This window comes from Halichoerus grypus, chromosome 11 (genome assembly GCF_964656455.1).
Source record: "Halichoerus grypus chromosome 11, mHalGry1.hap1.1, whole genome shotgun sequence".
NCBI classification, from domain to species: domain Eukaryota; kingdom Metazoa; phylum Chordata; class Mammalia; order Carnivora; family Phocidae; genus Halichoerus; species Halichoerus grypus.
In genome coordinates this window covers 56,482,711-56,505,649 of record NC_135722.1, presented here as the reverse complement: position 1 = coordinate 56,505,649, position 22,939 = coordinate 56,482,711, and the positions used below count along the sequence as shown (strand labels likewise).

At 37.5% G+C, this 22,939-nt stretch overlaps 1 protein-coding gene across 2 annotated transcripts in view; it reads left to right on the top strand.

Annotated features, from left to right (window-relative positions):
- The window catches only part of INTS4 (integrator complex subunit 4), a 117,244-nt gene that overhangs the window by 30,370 nt on the left and 63,935 nt on the right, over positions 1-22,939 (top strand). For both annotated transcript variants that reach the window (XM_036113411.2, XM_036113402.2), the window contains exons 5-8: positions 16,614-16,799; positions 17,386-17,436; positions 21,115-21,203; positions 22,311-22,431. In XM_036113411.2, the coding sequence (XP_035969304.1) occupies positions 16,614-16,799; positions 17,386-17,436; positions 21,115-21,203; positions 22,311-22,431 (447 nt within the window). The remainder of the gene's footprint in view (positions 1-16,613; positions 16,800-17,385; positions 17,437-21,114; positions 21,204-22,310; positions 22,432-22,939) is intronic.

The window sequence follows — 22,939 nt, the reverse complement described above, 5'->3', positions numbered from 1 at the left end:
CTAGGGATTGTATGTTTGAGAGAGTAAGTAATATATATATATATGGATATACCATGTAAGAGAATAACATGTCTGTGAGGTTGTGCTTGTGAGAAAAGTGTCCTACGAAGTGGATTGTTAATGCTTGAGGTAACACTTTCTTCAGTTTGCTGTTTTTGTTTTTTTTTTTAAGATTTTATTTATTTATTTGACAGAGAGAGAGAGAGAGAGACAGCGAGAGAGGGAACACAAGCAGGGGGAGTGGGAGAGGGAGAAGCAGGCTTCCTGCTGAGCAGGGAGCCCGATGCGGGGCTCGATCCCAGGACCCTGGGATCATGACCTGAGCTGAAGGCAGACGCTTAACGACTGAGCCACCCAGGTGCCCCACCCTTTTTTTTTTTTTTTTTTTTTTTAAGATTTTGCATTTTGCTTTTTCACTGACATTATAACAGAAGTATTTTATATTGTAAATATTTTGTAGACAGTTTCAATGGGTACATGATATTTTGCTCAATAATTAAACTATAGTTTACCTAACCATTCTCCTATTATTGGACATTTATATTATAACCACTTTTTAAATTGTGAATAATACTGCAGTGAATATTGTCTAAAATATTTTCTGTATTTAGGTTTATTTCCTAAACATAGTAGAATTACTAGTTGAAAGCATTTAGGGTTTTTTTTTTTTAAGCCTCTTGATACTTCTTGTCAAATTGGTTCCCAGAGTGTTGCAGTTTGTATGACCACCAGAAGTGTATGAGAGTGCCTAATTTCACTGTCTCTCTCTAGCATTGGATATTACTGTTTTGTTTTGTTTTGTTTTTCCCATTCCCCTTCATCCATTTTGCTCAATTCCTCCAACCCTTGCCTTCTGGCAGCCATCTGTTTGTTCTCTGTATTTATAGGTCTGATTCTGCTTTTTGCTTGTTTGTTTATGGTTTTGTTTTTTTTTTTTTTAGATTCCATGTGTAAGTGAAATCATACGGTATTTGTCCTTCTCGGTCTGACTTATTTCACTTAGCATAATACCCTTTCGGTTCATCCATATTGTGGTAAATGGCATGTCTCATCCTTTTTTGTGGCTGCATAGTATTCGTGTGTGTGTGTGTGTGTGTGTGTGTGTGTGTGTGTGTGCGCGCGCGCATGCCCATGCATACAGATACTCAGACACACTGTATCTTCATTATCCACTCATCTGTTGGTGGACACTTAAGTTGCTTCCATATCTTGGCTATTGGAAACAATGCTACAGTAAACATAGTGAAGCATATGTCTTTTTGAATTAATATTTTCATTTTCTTTGGGTATTGTATGGTATTTCTGTTTTTAATTTTTTGAGGAACCTCCGTACTGTTTTTACAGTGATTGTACCAATTTAAATTCCCACCAACAATGTATGATCCATATCCTTATCAACACTTGGTATTTCTTGTCTTTTTAATTTTAACCATTCCAATAGGTGTGAGGTGATATCTCGTGGTTTTGATGTGCATTTCCCTGATGACTAGTGATGTTGAGCATCTTTTCATGTATCTTTTGGGCATCTGTATATCTTCTTTGGAAAAATGTCTATTCATGTCCTCTGTCCAGTATGGTTTTTTTTTAAGATTTTATTTATTTGAGAGACAGAGAGCACACGAGCAGGGGGCAGGGGCAGAGGGAGAGGGAGAAGCAGACTCCCTGCTAATCTGGGAGTCTGATATGGGGCTTGATCCCAGGACCCTGGGATCATGACCTGAGCCGAAGGCAGATGCTTAACTAAGCCAGCTAGGCACCCCACCTCTGTCCATTTTTTAATTGGATTGTTTTTTGATGTTGAGTTGTACAAGTTCTTTATATATTCTGGATATTAACCCCTTATTAGATATATCATTTACAGATACCTTCTCCCATTTAATAGGTTTCCATTTTGTTTGATGGTTTCTTTTGCTGTGCAAAAGCTTTTCCTTTTGATGTAGTCCTAGTAGTTTATTTTTGCTTTTGTTTCCCTTGCCTTAGGAGACATATCTGGAAAAATGTTGCTATGGACCATGTCAGAGAAATTACTGCGTATGTTCTGTTTTAGGATTTTTGTCATTCAGGTCTCATTTAGGTCTTTAATCCATTTTGAGTCTTTTTGTGTATGGTGTTAGAAAGTGGTCCAGTTTCAATCTCTTAGACATAACTGTCCAGTCTTCCCAACACCATGCATTGAAGATAATCTCCCCATAATATATTCCACAGTGTGTCCATATTACCCAAAACGATCTACAGATTTGATGCAGTCCCTGTCAGAATACCAATAGCATTTTCACAGAGCAAATAGTACTGAAATTTGTATGGAACCACAGAAGAGCCTGAATAGCCAAAGGAATCTTAAGAAAGAAAAAACAAAGCTGGAGGTAACACAATTTCAGATTTCAAGATATACTACAAAGCTATAATAATCAAAACAGTATGGTACTGGCACAAAATAGATACCTAGATCAATGGAATAGAATAGAAAGCCCAGAGATAAACCCACACTTACCTGGTCATTTAATCTATGACATGACAAAGGAGGCATGGGTATTAATGTTTTAAAACAGAAGACAAACCCATTAATCTGGTAGGAGGAAAATGTTTTTTCTTTAAATTTCCTTTTTGGGATGCCTGAGTGGCTCAGTCAGTTAAGCGGCTGCCTTTGGCTCAGGTCATGATCCTGGGGTACTGGGATCGAGTCCTGCATTGGGCTCCTTGCTATGCAGGGAGCCTGCTTCTCCCTCTGCCTTCCGCTCCCCCTCTTTGTGCTTGCTTTCTGTCTCTCTCTTCCCTCTCTCTCTGACAAATAAATAAAATCTTAAAAAAAATTTCCTTTTATTTTTTAATTATTATTTTTAAAATCTCCTTTTTAAAAGATTACTAGTGAAGCTTCATATTTGTGTTTCATTTCTATTTCCTCTCTTCAGAATAAACTTTTCATATTCTTTGCTAGTTTCACATATGGGGTTTTGTATGTTTCTTCACCGTTTGTAGAGGCTCATAACGGAGTAAAAATTTGAACCATTTGAAAATGGTAGATCTGTCAAAAGCTTTTGCAGACTCAAGTAAGTAAAGACCATGATGCATAGCTACAGTTAGTATTTATATTGCCTAATGCCATTTTGTCTGTGATTTTGTCATACAATATGTTTTGAGATAAGATTCACATACAGTAGCATTCACCTTTTCGGTAGAAATAATACAAAGTATGTTCTCTAATCACAGTGGAATGAAATTAGAAATCAGTAACAGAAAGAAATTTGGGAAACCCCTAAAAATGGAATTTTTTTTTTTTTTAAGATTTTATTTATTTGACAGCGGGAGTGGGAACACAAGCAGGCACCCCTAAATATGGAAATTAAACAACATACTCCTATATCACCAGTGGGTCAAAAAAGAAATCAAAAGAGAAATTAGAAAATACTTGGAGATGAATGAAAACTTGGGGGATTTAGCTACAGCATGCTTAGAGGGAAATTTATAGCTCGAAATGCCTATGGTAAAAAAGTCAAAAGATCTCAATCAGTAACCTAACCTTCCACCTTAAAACACTGGGAAAAGAAGAGTGCACTAAATATAAAGCATGCAGATGGAGGGAAATGAGAAAGATTAGAGTGGAGGGGCGCCTGGGTGGCTCAGTCGGTTAAGCAGCTGCCTTCGGCTCGGGTCATGACCCCAGGGTCCTGGGATTGAGCCCCACATCGGGCTCCCTGCTCGGCGGGAAGCCTGCTTCTCCCTCTCCCTCTGCCTGCCGCTTCCTCTACTTGTGCTCTCTCTCTCTGTCAAATAAATAAATAAAATCTTAAAAAAGAAAGATTAGAGTGGAAATTAATGAAATAGAGAATAGAAAAACAGTAGGAAAAAGTCAGTGAAACCAAAAGCTTGTTCTTTGAAAAGATCTACAAAATTGACAAACCTTTAGTTATATTGCTCAGGAAAGAAAGAGAAAATTACCAGAATCAGAAAAGAAATAGAGCACATTAATACCAATGTGATAGAAATAAAAAAAGATTATAAAAGAAAATTGTGAATAATCGTATGCTAATAAAATAGATAACTTAGATGAAATGGACAAATTTGTATAAAGAGACTACCAAAACTGACTCAAGAAGAAGTAGACAATCTGAATAGACCTATAACAAGTAAAGAAATTAAATTAGTAATGAAAAAAACAGAAACCTACTGACAAAGAAAAGCTCACCCTCAGATGGCTTTATATCAAACATTTAAATAGGAACACCAGTTTTTCACTTTCCCCCAAAATAGGAGTGAACATTTCCCAGCTCATTCTATGAGGTTAGTATGAGCCTAAAACCAAAACCAAAGACCTCACATGAAAAGCAAACTCTAGACCAGTGTTTTTTTATGAATATGGATGTAAAAATCCTTAACAAAATACTAGCAAGCCAAATTCTGCTATTTGTAAATAGGATTATACACCACAACCAAATGGGATTCATTCCAGGAATGCAAATTGGTTCAACATCTGAAACTAAATTAAAAAAAGAATAAAAGACAAAACTCCATGATCATCTTAGAATCGATTTAGAAAAAGCATTTGACAAGATCCAATATAATTTCATTATAAAAACACTTAAAAAAAAGCCTGGGAGTAGAATAGAACCTCTTCAGCCTGATAAAGGCCGTCTGAAAAACTGACAGCTAACATACTAATAGTGAAAGATTGGATGCCTTCCCCACCTAAGATCAGGAACAAAACAGCTATGTTCTTGTGTCTTACGTCTATTCTGCATTGTGCTGGAGGTTCTAGCCAAGGTACTTAGGCAAGAAAAGGAAATAAAAAGCATCAGTCCTGGGAAGGAAGAAGTAAAACTATCCCTGTCTGTTCACATGACATGACCTTATATATAAAAAATTCTAAGGAATCCATTTAAAAACTATTAGAAGTAATAAACAAGTTCGGGAATGTTGCAGGATACAATATGAATGTATTAAAAAAATCAATTGTATTTCTCTATATTTGCAGTGAGCAATATGAAAATGAAATTAAGAAAATCCATTTATTATAGCATCAAAACTAATAAAATACTAATACATTTAATAAAAGAAGTAAAAAACTTGTACTTGAAAACTATATGGATTTTCAAAGGGAACCAGGATAGCCAAAACAGTCTTGGAAAAGAAGAACACAGTAACAGGTACACTAGCAGATTTCAAAACTTAACTAAGCATCAATAGGTACTTGTAAAGATCAGTGAAATAGAATTGAGAACCCAAAATTAATCCCATGTATCTTTGGTCAACTGATTTTTTGAAAGGATACCAATACCATTCAATGGAGAAAGAACAGTCTATTCAACATGTGGTGCTGGGACAACTTGATATCCACCTGCAAAAGAATGAATTTGGAAATTTAACTAACACCATATGTAAAAATTAACTCAAAATGTATCAAAGACCTAAATATGTCAGCTAAAACTATAAACTTCTTAGAAGAAAACATAGCTGTAGATTTTCATGACCATGGATTTGGCAGTGGATTATTAGATACTACAAAAGCACAAGGAACAAAAGAAAAGATAAATTGGATTTCATCAAAATTGAAGAATTATGACTGGAAAGACACTATCAAGAAAGTGAAGACAGTCCACAGAATGGGAAAAAAATATTGGCAAATTATATGTCTAATGTCTAGATTATATAAAGATCTCTTACAACCTAACAATAAAAATACAAATAATAATTTAAAAATGGGCTAAAGATCTTAATAGGCATTTCTCCAAAGAAGATATACAAGTAGCCAATAAACACAAAACGATGCTCAGCATCTTCAGTCATTAGGGAAATACAAATCAAAACCACAGTGAGATGCTGTTTCACACCTTTTGGATGGTTATACTAAAAAAGGCTTGACCATACCAAGTTTTGGTGAGGATTTGGAGTAATTGGAGCTCTCCTCCATTTCCGGTGGCAATGTAAAATGCCTCAGCTGCTTTGGAAAATAGTTCAGCAGTTCCTCAAAAAATTAAAGATACAGGCTTACTCTATGATCCAGCAATTCCACTGGTAGGTATCTATCAAGAGAACTGAAGCATATTCACACAAAATTTGTACATAAATGTTTATAGCAGCAATATTCGTAATACTCAAAAGGTGGAAACAACCCAGATGACCATCTCAGCAACTGATGAATGGATCAACAAAATACAGTGGAATATTCTTTGACTATAAGAAGGAATGAAATATTAATATACACTAAAACTGGATGAATCTTGAAAACATGTCGAGTGAAAGAAGCTAGTTACAAAAAACTTACATATATGATTCCGTCTATATGAAATTTCTGTAATGGGTAAATCTAACAGAGACAGAAAGTTGATTAGTAGGTAGGTACTTAGGGCTGGGATAAATAGAGGGATATGTGGTTGGTAGCAAAAGGGCATCTCTTTGAAATGATGAAAATGTTGTAAATTAACTGTGATGATGATTGTACCCATACATAAATATACCAAAGACCATTGAATTGTGTACATTAACTGGATGAATTGCGTGGTATGCGAGTTATATTTCAATAAAGCTGTTATTATAAAGAATTCACCCTTTGAATTTGAATTGTGGTGAATCTTTTCAACATTTCTATTGTTTCTTTGGCTGTTGTGAATAATGCTGCTCTGAGTATTTGTTTACAAGTTTTGGTTGGAAGAATGTTTTCAGTTCAGTTTTAGGTCTATTTATTCTGGGAATGAAATGGCAGGGCCATTAAACCTATATTTAACTTTTTAAAAATTTTTTTTTAAATTATGGTAAAATACATGAATTTTTTTAGTTAAAGTGAATAAATTTTTTAAAATTTAAAAAACACACATAACATAAAATTTACCATTGTAATCATTTTAAAGTGTACAGTTCAGTGGCATTAAGTATATTCTCTTATGCCACCATCACCATCATTCTTCACCCATCTCTTCACTTTGCAAAACTGAAACTTTATGAGTTAAAGAGTAACTTCCCATTCTCCCCTCACCCCCAGTCCTTAGCAAGATGCTAGGTGCCTTTCACTGAGAAAGAGAATTCTGGGAAAGTATTGGGTTGGGACAAAATCCAGACACCTCAGCAATTTCAAACTTACCCCCCAAATTGTAAAATAATGTACAGCTGCCTGGGTGGCTTAGTTGTTTGGGTGACAGACTCTTGATTTCAGCTGAGATCTTGATCTCAGGGTTGTGAGTTCAAGCCCTGTGTTGGGCTCCATGCTGGGCATGGAGCCTACTTAAAATAATAATAATAATAATAATAATGATGATGATGATGTAAAGAATTTCCATATATCCTTCTTCCTGGTTCACTAATAGTTAACATTTTCCCACATTTGCTTTATCATTATCACTGTGTATATATGTATTATTTTTTCCTGAACCTTGTAACAATAAATTGCAGTCATAATGCCCTTTTTCCACTAAAGTAATACTTAAATACTTAAGTGTATTTCTTAAGAAGGATATAATTTGGGGGCACCTGGGTGGGTCATTCAGTTAAGCATCCAACTCTTGATTTTAGCTCAGATTATGATCTTAGGGTTGTGAGATCTGGCCCTGTGTGGGGGTCCACGCTGGGTGTGAACCTGCTTAAGATTCTCTTCCTCTGCACCTGTTCCCGCCGCTCCCCCCCCCCCATTGCACACGCATTCTCTCTCTGAAATAAATAAATACATCTTAAAAAAAGGATGTAATTTTTATAAACGCAATGCAATTCTGATAATCAGGAAATTTAACTTGGTACGATACTAATACTAATCTCAACCTTTATTCACATTCTACTGATTGTCCCAATATTATCCTTCATATAAATTTTTCTTTTCTGGTTCAGGGTCACAGAATGCATTTAGTTTTCATCCCTCTTCATAATTTGGAAAGGTCCCTCAGCCTGTCTTTGTCTTTCATGACCTTGACATTTTTGAAGAATATAGAGCATTTATTACAGAATGTCTTTTAATCTGTGTTTATCTGTTCAGTCTGTATAACCTGTATTTCCTCTCTTTAGATTCAGGTTATATATTTTGGCAGGAATACCACATAAATAATATTTGTTCTCAGTTTATCATATTATAAGGCACAGATGAGGTTTGACTCATTATTGATGTTGGTAACTTTGATAATTGGTTAAGGTGATGACTACCAGGGTTTTTGTTGTAGAGTTACAATTCTTCCTATGATTAATAAGTGATTTGTGGGAGATATTTTGAGTTAATGTAAATACTCTCTTCCTCATCAAATTTTTACTCACTATTTTAGAGACTACTAATAAATTTTGCTGAGTCAGTTGATACTCTGGTCTTTGCAAAATCATGATTTTCTAACTCTTGTTCCTTATTAGTTGACATACTACTGTAAATAAATCTTTCCCTCCCTCCCTTCTTTCCTGTCTCTCTCTCATTTTGTTTAATATATTATAATCCATTTCTATCATTATTATTGTTTGAAGTTCAGATTGTTCCTGTATATGTCTTTCAAATACAGGGTACGAATCTGCCATATTTTTTGTTTCACAGTAGGAAGAAAGTCATGCCTTCAAGTACTCTTAACTCTTCAAAGTTCATCTCATTTTATCCTGTCAGTAATCCTTTGAGGTACATTGTACAACTAATCCTCATTTGAAAAGATTTGGTTCACAGATTTGGCTAGGAAATTAATATTCTTTTCATATATAGCGTTTGTACAACTGAAGTTGGAGATCTTCTGCTTTCCTTCCTATCTATGAAGATTTTTCCAGTAGAACAGATATTCTTGTCATTTTTTTGTGTAAGGCTTTCTTAGAGCCTATTTTTAATTCTTGTCTGTCTCCATCTCACCTTTTCATCCAGTCTCTCTGTTTCTTTTCTGTTCCTTTAATTCTGTGGCATAAGTATAGTAAACTCTTAAAAGACATACAGCATTTTAACATTTAGAAAATTCTACTCAGATATTATGTATGGTTTGTTAGGAGAGTGTATCTGTTAAAATCATTTGCATACAAAGTACACTGAATTTTTGTCTGCTTGAAAACAATCCATATTGAAATTGAATGAGTCATTAAGTTATTTTTGTCTTACTTAAGGAACTTCATTCTCAGATTTTCTTGATATACTTAGCCATTGATTTTTTTTTCCCCTATAGCAATAGCTTTAAACTGGTTGGTTTAGCTTATTTTTGACACGGACTGCTCTTATTATTGGGGATGTGGTTTGCTTACTCACTCCATTAATATGAAAATGACGTCACTTTAGTGGCCTGGGTGTAACACCAAAATAGCATCATCTGCAGAGCAGACACACCAGGCAGCCATTAGTGATGATGGCGTGATGCAAGAGGCGACCTGTATGGGGTGGACATCGTAGAACTGTAACTGCTGCCCTGAGGCTGTGATTTGGACTTCCACTGTCCTTTGGCCTAACGCTCAGTGTGCAGTAATAGGCTCGTTATGTAGCAGTGTTGCCTGGTTACCTTAATAGAAGCAGGAAGGTTTCAGTTTGTTGTTTGAAAATCAAATAAAGTATTTGTTACAGTGGAAGCAACCTTCAGGGGCTGGTGGGTCAGTCAACAGTTTAGTTATGAGAAATGATGTTTTCATACTAAAATAGTTTGTTAAAAAAATCCTGCTTTATTAACTGACAGAGTCATTGTCAGCTTCATATCTAAAGTTTCTCATAATTTCTCAGTTTCACTGTCTTAATTTGATTGTTAATTTTGAGCTTTATATATAAGACATTTTGAGGACATGAGTGTATGTTTCACATTTTTGCAGCCTAAATAACTTGGAGGGAAGAATTAACTCTGATCTAAAATGTTTGAGGGAACCATTTTTATAATGAGAGGTTCTGTTTCTGAGCACCACACCCTCAGCATAGTGGCTTTCTCCCCAGGTTTCCTTTGTTCTCTTCTCCGAGTAAGCCTACCTGCCCATCCCATATCCACATGGGACATAGCTTCTCACCTAGTCTAGGTTCCTGCTTAATACAGGAATCTTCTCCGGAAGCATTCTGGTGTGAGCCAGTAACAGGTGCTCTGTACCTTTCATGACAGACTGCCCTGTTGTCAGTTGGCCGTCACTAGAAAGTTCATGCTTGTGTGTTCTAGGTCAGCAGACCTATTTCATCCAGGTGCCCACTCTTACCTCTGACCCTTCTCCATTTTCCGGTTTTTTTTTTTGGCCATCACTTGGTCTTCTTTTCCTTGCCTGTTCTCCTTCTCTCTCTCTCTCTTTTTTTTAAAGATTTTATTTATTTATTTGACAGAGACACAGCGAGAGAGAGAGCACAAGTAGGGGGAGTGGGAGAGGGAGAAGCAGGCTCCCCACTGAGCAGGGAGCCCGATGTGGGGCTCGATCCCAGGACCCTGGGACCATGACCTGAGCCGAAGGCAGGCGCTTAATGACTGAGCCACCTAGGTGCCCCTCTCCTCTTTTTAAGTAGGTTGTTTTTTTTTTTTTAAGTACATGCTAAGTGCTAGGCACTATGCTAGGCACTTGTACTTACTGAATGTCTATTATGTCCCAGACACTATTGGCTAATTTCACATACAGTAATTCTTTTTGGGGGGTGTGGGGGGAGAGAGCGAGAAAGTGAGTGAGTGAGTGCAAGGGCACAAGGGGAGGGGCAGAGGGAGAGGGAGAGAGAGAATCCCAAGCAGACTCCATGCCCAGCACAGGGCTGGATCCCACAACCCTGAGATCATGACCTGAGCTGAAATCAAGAGTTGGATGCTTAACCAACTGAGCCACCCAGGCGCTCCCATACAGTAATTCTTAAATGAGTTCATTTAGTATACTCACCACAAAACTTCATGGTAGGAGATATTATTCCTATTTTTACAAAGTAAGGGTTTCTATAAAAACTTGTGGGGTTTATGGGGCGCCTGGGTGGCTCAGTTGGTTAAGTGACTGCCTTTGGTCATGATCGTGCTGGGATTGAGCCCCGCATCGGGCTCTCTGCTAGGCAGGGGGCCTGGTTCTCCCTCTCCCTCTGCTGCTCCCACTGCTTGTGCTCTCCTGCTCTCTCTCTGTCAAATAAATAAATAAAATCTTAAAAAACAAAAATAAAAAACTTGTGGGGTTTAGTGAAGATCACATAGATACTATGTAGCAGGGCCAGCAATCAAACCTAGGTCTGTCTGACTTAAGTCCCTGTTCATTCAGCTATGCTACTTTGCCTCTCAGACAAGAGATGAAACAATTTATGGAACCCACTTTGTCTGCAAAGCTTCCTACACTTCCTTGAGGCATTCTCTGAACATGTTTGGGTGTGGTTCTATTATTGCTGCCTCTTTCTTTTTATGTTCTTAAAAATACACTTGTTCTTATGGATAATGTAATATTTTTCTTTTTTTTAAGATTTTATTTATTTATTTAAAAAAGATTTATTTATTTGAGGGGTGCCTGGGTGGCTCAGTTGTTAAGTGTCTGCCTTCGCCTCAGGTCCTGATCCCAGGGTGCTGGGATCGAGCCCCACATTGGGCTCCCTGCTCCACGGGAAACCTGCTTCTCCCTCTCCCACTCCCCCTGCTTGTGTTCCCTCTCTTGCTGTGTCTCTCTCTGTCAAATAAATAAAAAAAATCTTTTAAAAAAATTAAAAAGATTTATTTGAGAGAGAGAGCATGCATGCACACACACAGCAGGAGGGGCAGAGGGAGAGAATCTTCAAGCAGACTCCCTGCTGAGCGTGGAGTCCGATTCAGGGCTTGATCCCACCATCCATGAGATCATGACCTGATCCAAAACCAAGAGTTGGATGCTCAACCAACTGAGCCACCCAGGCACCCCAAGATTTTATTTTTAAATAATCTCTACACCCAACATTGGGCTTGAACTTATGACCCCAAGAGAGTCACATGCTCTACTGACTGAGCCAGCCAGCTGCCCCTATTTTTCTAATGTTTATGAAACAGTATGGCTATTTTATTTTTTCTTGTTTGTATTTAGACTGTTAATTTTTTTTTAAGTCTCAAACTTGCAGAAAAATTGCAAGTCCAGTTATAGAGAACTTTGTTTTTTTGTGAACTATTTTAGAATAAGTAGCTAACATAGTGCCCCATTACTCCTGAGTACTTCATTGTATATTATCTATAAAAAAGATATTTTCCTACATAACTTCAGTATGATCATCAACAGGACATTAACATCAGCATATGCTACCATTTGATCCTCAGACCTCACTCAGATTTCACTATTTGTACCAATCATGTCTTTTATTGGTAAAGGATCCAGTTCAGAACCACATGTTGCATTTTAGTCACATCTCATTAGTCTTCTTCAATCTGGAATAATTCCTCAGTCATTACTTGATTTTATGACGTTGACATTTTTGAAAATTATAGGATAGGTATTTTGCAGAACCTTCCTAAATTTGGATTTGTCTGATATTTTCTCATAATTAGGTTTAAGTTACCGCCTTTGGCAAGAATATCACAGATGTGATGCTCTTATTGCATCCTGTTAGGTGATTTTGATTTGTCCTATTACTAATGATGTTAACTTTGATCACTTGGTTAAGATAGTGTCTATCACATTTTTTCACTGTAAAGTTACTCATTCCTTTTGAAATGACTAAATATTTTGTGGGGTGGTACTTTGAGACTATGTAAATATTCTGTCATCAAACTTTCAGCTTGTTTATATCAGTTACAAACTCACAGATTCCTTGTTTATTCAATTCAATTCTGTTACTATATTCACCTTGATGTTCAAATTTTCCTGATTTGAAAAACAACAAGAACAAAAACAAATTTCCTGATTTGGCCAAATAGGAGCCCCTTTAAGCGGGCTTCTGTGTTCTTTTGACTTCTGTTTTCTTCGAATACTTCCTTCTTTTCTGGCACAACAAAATAATCCAGGTTCATCTTGTACTTTCTCTATTCTAGCTCCAGAATCAGCTATAATATTTTTACTTATCTGATACATCTTCCTGTTTGTTCAGTGTGTGTGTGTGTGTATTAGTGTATTACTTATACAAAGTATTGGTAGCCTGGTTAGCTGATCACAAGAATTGGTTGTTAATTTAGTGTCAGTATGTTTATCATGTAGTAATTAGAAACCGGAGTGATTCTTCATGCTGGAGACTAGTGATATTTGGGAGTAACAGTATAAATGTATTTGAGGAAAACAGGTATTGTGGAGCTTTTTAAGTATTTAAGGTACAAATGCCTAACTCTGTGCATAGTGAGCAAAACTTTCAAAATCATGAAGTTATTTATGCAGCTGAGTGGGGAAACAAGCCCTGGACTGAGTGGGTGTCAAGAGTGTTCAAGGGCGCCTGGGTGGCTCAGTCATTAAGCATCTGCCTTTGGCTCAGGTCATGATCCCAGGGTCCTGGGATTGAGCCCCGCATTGGGCTCCCTGCTCAGTGGGAAGCCTGCTTCTCCCTCTCCCACTCCCCCTGCTTGTGTTCCCTCTCTCACTGTCTCTCTCTCTCTCTCTCTCTGTCAAATAAATAAATAAAATCTTAAAAAAAAAAAAGAGTGTTCAGTAGCAGCTCTTCCACTAAATTATCTGTGTGTTTTTAGACATATCACTTAATCCTTATGGTCCTGTAAAACCTGTAAAATAGGGGATTGGCAAATAAAGGCAGGTGGAGAGAAATGGGTGATTATTGAGTGTACTTCCAGAGACTGTTGTGATTTCAAATCAGTGACTTCATTTATAGATAAAAAATCCTGGAAAATTTGAACTTGAAGGGATTATCTAAAGATACTTTTTTGTATTGACATTTATATATGTAGTTACCTTGTAATGAAACAATATGATATTTTATCTGTGACCATCTACCTTTCTTACTATTTTAGATTATGGTAACAATAGCTAATAATCTTATTAAGCTTGTAGTATATCAAGTTGGTTTTTTTTTTTACATTTATATCCCTATTGGAGCCTCATGATAACCCTGTAAGTTAGCTGAGGCAGCTATTACTGTCCTTTATAGATGAGGAAGTGAGGCTCTGAGAGGTGACTTGATTCTTGACTGATTTACACATATCATGAGTCAGAGCTGAAATTTGAACACACACACACACACTTTATATTATGGAAATTGCAGGTTTACTATTATTTCCAGTTTTAGTGTACATTTGACAATTTTTTTATACTGTGCAGTCTTTTTCATAGATTTTTCTCCTCTCACTTTTTGTTGTTGTCTGCTCCAGTATTTTTATTTTTATTTTGCTCTAGTACTTAAAGGAAATCGTTGACATCATGTTATTTAAATCATTAATACTTCAGTATATATCTATAACTGATAATTTTTTAAAATATAGCCATGATGCAATTATTAACCGTTACTCTATATCAGTTCATACCAGTTCATATTAAAATTTCCTTAATTGCATTAATCATATCTTTTTATAGTTGGTTTCTTTTGGATTAGCATCCAAAAAGACCTATATATTGCATTTGGATAGTCTGTTAATTTTTTTTTAATCAGTAAATTTCCCCCTTTTGTTTTTATTTTTTCTTTAAATGCCATAAATTTATTGAAGAAACTGGGTCATTGGTCTTATAGAATATTCTACATTCTGGATTTGTTTGATTGCTTTCTTTTGGTGTAATGTCAATGTTGACAGTGGGAAATGCGCTATTTACTGGTTTCTTTGTTCTTTTGATCTGGACTCCATTAGTCCTTGATGTCTTTCTTGCTTTCTGGTGCAGGGTGTCCCAGGCTCTTACATATTCCTTGCTCCAGTCCTGAAACTAGCCATTTCTGTAAAGAGATCTGTGAACCCAGATTTTAAAACTTCACGTCCCATTCACTTTTCTCTATACCAGTGTCTTTGAAACTGAGCGTTGTGATCCATTGGTGGGTAATGCAATCAGTTTTATAGGCCATGATGAGTATTTTTTTTAAATTTTATTTTTAAATAATGTCTACGCACAGTGTGGGGCTTGAACTTAACAATCCTGAGATCAAGAGTCGTCTGCTCTACTGAGCCAGCTAGGCACTCCATCATGATTAGTATTTTTTTGAAAATCAAAATAGAATTAAAATATCAGAGTATATCACAAGATGTAAGGATAAATAATGTTTTGTTAAACTCTCTGTATATGTATTTATATGTGAATACTATGTTGCAGTATAATGGATATTTCTTATAGTGGGTCTAAAAAATTTAAGTCAGAGTTCCATGCCATATTATCATGTACTGTACAACCTCATTTCTTTAAAGTATTTTTAGTTCCTGTTACTGCATTATGCAAATAGCATATTTCAGTAGCATTGGACTAGGTATAGCAATAGATAACTGATAATTTGTTAAAAATACTGGTGAGAAGAGCTAACATGAAATAGATGGACAGTACTTAAGTGTTGACAAGGATGTGGCACAACTGGAACACTGTGCATCACTGGTGGAAGTGTAAATTAGTTAAGTTAGTACAACTGCTTTGGAAAACTGTTTGCTACTTGGTATTGTCTTTTTAAGCTGAACATATACATGTCCTGTGACCCAGCAATTCCAGTCCTAAGTTTTTATCCAACAGAAGCCACATTCAAGCTACCACAGTCATGGTAGCTTTATTAAGAATAGCCAAAAACTTGGGGCACCTGGGTGGCTCAGTCGGTTAAGCGTCTGCCTTCGGCTTGGGTTATGATCTCAGGGTCCTGGGATTGAGCCTCATGTCGGGCTCCCTGCTTAGTGAGGAGTCTGCTTCTCCCTCTGCCCTTTACCCTACCCCTGCTCATGCTTGTGTGCTCTCTCTCCTCCCTCTCTGTCACTGAAATAAATAAATAAATCTTAAAAAAAAAAAGCCAAAAACTGGAGAAAAAAAACCAAATATCTACCAACAGTGGATTGTGGTGTATTCACAAAGGGAATACTACATGGTAATGAAAATGAATGAACCATTGAGATATGCCATACTATGGATGAATCTTAAATACATAATATTAAACAAGAGAGGCCAGACACTATTTGATTTTACCAAGTATAGAAATAGGCAAAATAAATCTGTGTGTTACAAGTCAAGATAGTGGCTATTTTTGATGGTAGTGGAGTAGTTGCGGGGAGTCGAGGGGTTTCTGGGGTGTTGGTCATGTTCTGTTTCTTTATCTGGGTGCTTGTTGTATGTGTGTATTCATTTTGTGAAAAGTCATTGAGCTGTATACTTAAGCTTTTTGCATTTTTCTGTATGAATATTAGAAGTTTTTTTTTTTTTAAAGATTTTATTTATTTATTTGACAGAGAGAGAGATAGCGAGAGAGGGAGAAGCAGGCCTCCCGCCGAGCAGGGAGCCTGATGCGGGGCTCGATCCCAGGACCCTGGGATCACACCTGAGCCGAAGGCAGACGCTTAACAACTGAGCCACCCAGGCGCCCCTGAATATTAAAAGTTTTAAACATTTATAAATTTTTATTTCGATTTTAGATTTGATAGCATATAAAATGCAACTTAGAGGCCATTTTTAAAGTACTTTCTCTTAAGGCAAAGTGCTAGCTGTTGGGAATGCAGTGATGAACAATTGGTGATCTTATTTTTAAAGGACTTGTGGTTCTTTTGGAAGAACATACTCAAGTAACATGATCCTAGAGAGACTGTGGTGAGAATGTAGTGTTTGAAGTCATTCCTAAAGTTGATACTTATTTTGCTTCTGGTTTTTTGTTTAGTTTAAGCTATCTTAATCATGTCCTTTTGTTCTCTCTTTTCTTTTTATAGCACCTCACAGATACCTCCCATGGTGTAAGAAATAAGTGCCTGCAATTACTTGGCAATCTTGGGTCTTTGGAGAAAAGTGTCACAAAAGATGGAGAAGGCCTAGCTGTCAGAGATGTCCAGAAGATTATAGGGGATTACTTCAGTGACCAAGACCCACGTGTCAGAACAGCAGCTATAAAAGCCATGGTAAACATGATCATGGAAACTAAATGGTGACAGTTTTGTTTGTTTCATTTGTTTTTTAAGTTCATGGCTACTGTTGGATGCTTTCTGAACCACCCTAGGATATACCGTATGCACACTTTGAGGAATGTGATGGTGGCATCACAGGACTCAAAGGCACACATTCCTTCTATAGCAGGTGTGCTTTTCTTTGGGCCTTTCTGCTTTCACCCATATTTGGGTTGCTATCACCCATATTTCTGAAACATGGAGGGTACAACTTACACCTGTTACAATACCAAGTCACATCCCTCCTCCAGGTCCCTGGAGGGGGATGGTGTTAACCATTTCTTCTTCAGCCTTCTTGTCATTATTGAATATTTTTCTAATATCCCCTTGGGACACTAGATGGATTAGATTTATTAAATCTCTGAGTGTTTCTACTAAAATGTTTTCAACCAGATTTTTTACTTACATAGCACTGATTTTGGCTAATGGGAACTATGTTGATCCGATATAATGATCTGAAAATATATGAGATTGTGGGGAGACGTTGGGAATATTGACCTTTTTTTTCCCCAAATACTTAAACTATATTTTTATTATCTAGTTGCAGCTCCATGAAAGAGGACTGAAATTACACCAAACAATTTATAATCAGGTACCTTAAACAATTACTGTCTGGAAGGGGAGGTGGGATAATGAAGCCGGGGGAGTGGCATACTAGTTGTCAGAATTTGAAAACATAGAACAACAACTGACAACATTAATTGGGATGAATGTGAAGTTGTATCCAAAACATACATTTTAATAAGAGGATGGAGGATATATAATTGAATAGCACTAATACATGTAAAAAGGACTTTTAGGAGGATTTGGATAGCTCAGTATGAATACCAGAGGACACAAGAGAAGTATAGTGTTCAGAATAAGGAAAGTGGTGGTGTCACTGATCTCTGGTTGGGCCAAACATGAAGTCAATTCTGGGCACCATACTTGACATACTAGAGTATTTCTGGAGGAGGATGACCAAGACCGTGGGATCATATGAAAAAATATTCATGGTAGTTGTAGTATTGGTAAAGAAAGGCACAATGAAGTTGTAGTATCACTAGGAGAAGCTGATCCGACTGCCTAAGGAAAAGACCTTACAAGGTGGGGGCGCCTGGGTGGCTCAGTCGGTTAAGCGACTGCCTTCGGCTCAGGTCATGATCTCAGGGTCCTGGGATCGAGCCCCGCATCGGGCTCCCTGCTCCGCGGGAGGCCTGCTTCTCCCTCTCCCACTCCCCCTGCTTGTGTTCCCTCTCTCGCTGTCTCTCTCTCTCTCTCTGTCAATTAAATAAATAAATAAAATCTTTAAAAAAAAAAAAAAAAAAGACCTTACAAGGTGGTATTTCTCTTGTAGAATAATTGAATGAATATAGAGACAAGCAATCTAAATCCGTGTCAGAAACCAGATTTTGCACCAAGAATGGTTTTGTCTTTCAGAGGAAGATGTCAATTAGTTAAACCCCTGTGACTGATGTGTAAACCAAGTTTATTATTTTACAAAATGAAATAGAATGAGCTCAGAATGGTTATGTTGGTGTGACCAGCACCTTCTCTCCCTATAGAAAAACTCTGTGGGAAGCCAAATAATAAAAGGAAACTTAGGACTCAGAAGTGATTTAGATATTCAATGGCATAAGACCATGTCAGTTAACTAGGCAAGCAATGATGAGGTCCTCAAGGGAGTGAGGATGGAATGTTGGAGTGTTTGAGATAGGAGGTTGAATTAGGTACCATAATTAGGTACATACCAGTTTTGTTTATGTTAGTTTGAAGGGTTGATGGGACATCCATGAGGAAAATTCCAGGCTATAGATAGTTGTGAAGGTCTGGAATTCAGGAGAGATCAGAGCTGGAGATAGGTAATTGAAGCCATCACTGTCTAGGGGGCATGTGGATATTTAGGGAGAGTAAGAAGATTGAAAGAGACGAAGCATGGAAGCCATGGGTAAGGTCCAACATTTAAGAGGTAGACAGAAGAAAGGAGCTGAGGAGGAGCCAGTTGGAGGAAGAGGAAGAATATATTCCAGAAAAGGCAGGAGGGAGCTCTCATAGTCAACAGTATCAAATGCTGGTAGGAGGTCTGCTAGAATAGGACTGAAATCTACCCATTGGACCTACCAACAAGGCAGCTGTTAGTGAGTTTGAAGAGAGCAATATTAGTAAGAGTGTTGGGGGTGGAAGCCAGATTAGGGTCAGTTGAGGTGAGGCAGTTCAGTAGTGATTATTGACTATACTTCAAAGAAACTTGGCTAGGGGCTCCTGGCTGGCACAGTGGGAGGAGCATGCGACTCTTGATCTCAGGGTCGTGAGTTTAAGCCCCACGTTGGATGTAGAGATTACTTACTTATTTAAACAAACAAACAAACAAACAAACTTAAAAAAAATAAACTTGGCTATAGTAGGATGGCAGGATGGAAGATGGTAGAAAGGGGCATAGAATTAAGGGAGGGCTCTTTGTAGTTTATTTTTTATTTTATTTTATTTTACTTTATTTTTATTTTTTAAGTTTTATCCATTGTATTTTAAAGATAGCTGCTACCTATGTTTATGTGTTGAAGGGAGAGCCAATGTTTGGGGAGAAATTGATGATAGAAAAGACAAAGGGGCATAAATGGTGGAGTAAGTTTCTTGAGGCAGAAAATCAAATTCATGAGCTGATTCATCCAGCAAATATTAATGAGTACCTAATGCTGGTTGTACAACACTGAGCTTGTTGGATAGGATCCATGCCCTTCACATTCTCTTGGGTGAGACAGGCAATTAACAAATAAACAAACACAATAATTATAGCATGTGAGTAGTGCAGTAAATAAATAGGGTGCTGTAATAGAGAATCACAAATAGGACCTATTTTGGAGGATGGTAAGGAGGGCCTGTGTGAGGAGATAATGGGATCCATAGTAAAAGTAGAAGGATTAGGAATTAGGATACTTTTTTCTCAGACATCGAGGAAACAAGGTATGGGAGAATACAGGTATAAATGAATTTATAACTGTTATGGAATAGTTGGGAGAATTTGTGCCTGAAAATTTTTATTTTTCTCTGATAAACACGTAGCCTTATGGCTGGAAGTGGGGTAAGGGCCCAGCAGGAGAGGTTAGGACAAGCTGCCTTGGGTAATGGAAGCGGAAAGCACGGGTGTAAAAGATTTCAGAGTAGGGCCCATAAAGTTCCAGATCATGAGCCACCAATCCCCTAGAGAGTGTAGTCTTTGCTAGTGCTCTGCTGCCCTTGTGAGCAGTAGAGAAGTTGTTGGGTTTTTAGAGCTGCTGTAGCAGAAGTCTTGAAGGGGTTTGTAAATGGTGAATGCTGACGGTGCTGTCGGAACCGAAGTAATGGAAGGGTATGGAGCAAGGAGAGGGTGGCTCATTTGGAGAAAAAGGGTGGGATTAAAGCACTGGTTCTCAACCAGGGTGGTTTTACTCTTTAAGGGATATTTGGCAGTGTGGAGATATTTTGGGCTTTTGCAACTGCTGAGGAGAAGGAGAGGGTGCGGTGCTACAACCCTCTAGTGGGTAGAGACCAGGGATGCTGCTAAACATGTTAACCATGTAGAGGACAGCCCCTCACAACAAAGAATTGAACAGTCCAAAATGTCAGTAAAGCCAAGGTTGAAAAACCCTTGTTAAACACATAGGTAGATTAAGTGGGACTAAAGAGTAAGTGTGATGGATTAATTCATGGAAATGGAGGAGCTGGTGGAGTAACATGTTATGATGAGAGCATGGAATATAGGATTTTCAGATTCTAGAAATGGAGTAGTTCTGGGTGTCGGTGAGGTCTAGGGTGTTGCCATGTAGGTGGAGTAGGGATACTCCATTTCAGACCAAAGGAAAGCAGAAAAATCTGGCCTCTTTTGGCAGCTTAGCATTAAAATTACACATTTATTTAGAGTTCTTAAGTTTTCAGGCTGTCAGTCAGAAATTTGTGCTTTGATTTTACAGAAAGGGAAAAATACCCATATTTGGTGTTTGAGCCTGTGAGAGTAGCACTCTGGGCTCCCAGCAGACTTCTCTAGGATTGATGCTATTCTAGATGGCTTTTGTGCTGTCTGTCAGTGTGTGGTTCTGCCTTCAGACGTGGGGTAAGAGTCAGAACACAGAACAGAGCCAGAGCAGCTGACAGAGGCCAAGAATTCTTTGTTGGGCAAAGGTTCAAGAAGTTAAAACTACCCACAAGTATTTTGATTGGCATCCTTATCCAGCCACCCTGTCTTCATTTTGAAAATGGTTTGAATATCACCTGGGAAGACACAGAACTAACAGACTTTTGGAATTCTTGTTTGCAGGCCTGTAAATTGCTGTCTGATGACTATGAACAAGTGCGTAGCGCGGCAGTCCAACTTATCTGGGTTGTCAGTCAGCTCTATCCTGAAAGGTCAGTGTGGGTGTAAGCCAGCTTTTGTTCATTGCTAAGCCATTCTTCTCCCATCATGCAAAAAGCCCTCCTCCAGAAAAGGAATGTTGGTTAGATTTTTAGAAAGCTTTGTGGAACAGGGGGAAAGTACAGATCCTGATAATTAGGATGCTTGTTTTTCAGCTCTGCTGTGAACTTTCCGTGTACCCTGAGAAAGATACTTCCTTTCTGGGCCCCAACCTCCTCATCTATAAATGAAGAGATTGGATTGTCTTTCTCAAGTGCTATCTAGCACCCCCCTCCCACTCTTTTTTTAATCTTTAAAATTGTTTGAGGCCCATTTTAGTAAATACAAATGCCAGATAAAGATACTAGGTGAGTTTGAGCGTAATGATCCCTTGTGTAGTGTTTTCCTCATTAAAAGTGTTTTCGTAGTAATTAAATCATTCTCACAATGATTCTTTGAAGTAGAGAGACAAATATTATTTTATTTTATAGAAGAGCTCCTTCTATAAGAAAAAGAAGTAGTTTTTTTCCTCTTCATTAAACTGCCTGCTAAAATTGGAAAACCAGAATGAGTTAATAACCTATAAATCCCCAAAAAAAGAAAAAGAAAAAAGAAAAGACTAATTGGAAATTGCCTCTTCTAGGATCAGATTTGCAAGTACGTTTTATATTGATTTATTCTATGGTTTACTATATTGACAGCAATGCAATTATAGGAGACAATACTCTTAAAGATCAGATTTGCAAGTATGTTTTATATTGATTTATTCTATGGTTTACTATATTGACAGCAATGCAATTATAGGAGAGAATACTCTTAAAGATATGAAATATTCTGTGGTAGTTAGTTTTTGGTATCATTGTAAATCTTTGAAACTTTGGTGGGCTAAACGCTTGTATTCAAGACACTGACAATTTGCAGTGTAACTAAAAGTGTTGTTTCATACTCCCAGAGTGATTTCTTCACTCTGAAATGTATTCCATCACTCTTGGATTTGAATTCCTCAGTTGTCATTTTGCATGTGTTTGTGAGTGCCAGTTTTCATTGGTCATTCTCAGTTTATTGAACTTGCAGCTTTAGGCTCATGTTTAGTCATTTGTGGTTTTTTTCTTTTAATTTAGCATTGTCCCAATTCCTTCTTCTAATGAAGAAATTCGCTTAGTTGATGATGCGTTTGGAAAAATTTGTCACATGGTCAGTGATGGTTCCTGGGTGGTTCGAGTTCAGGCTGCAAAACTATTGGTAAGTTATACTTTCTTTAATGAACATGTTGCCTGTTAAACTTGTACAAATGTTTTGAGAAACTACAGATAGGGACAGGTATCATCCACTTTTAGAAACCCTAGTATTTCTAAAAATAAAAAGAAATGGCCCACTTTTCTATGGAGAAGTAGTCTTGTAGAACTAGAAAGAATTTTAAGGATAAGCCGTTTAACCTTGTTAGCATATGAGACAGCCAAGGCCTAAAGAAAAAGGAAAATAAAAATAAAAATAGTTGCTTTACTAAGCACCTGTTACGTATATATGTAAGTGTTTATAAAAATGTATATAGGGGCGCCTGGGTGGCTCAGTCGTCAAGCGTCTGCCTTCGGCTCAGGTCATGATCCCAGGGTCCTGGGATCGAGCCCCGCATCGGGCTCCCTGCTCGGCGGGGAGCCTGCTTCTCCCTCTCCCACTCCCCCTGCTTGTGTTCCCTCTCGCGCTGTGCCTCTCTCTGTCAAATAAATAAATGAAATCTTTTATTTTTTTC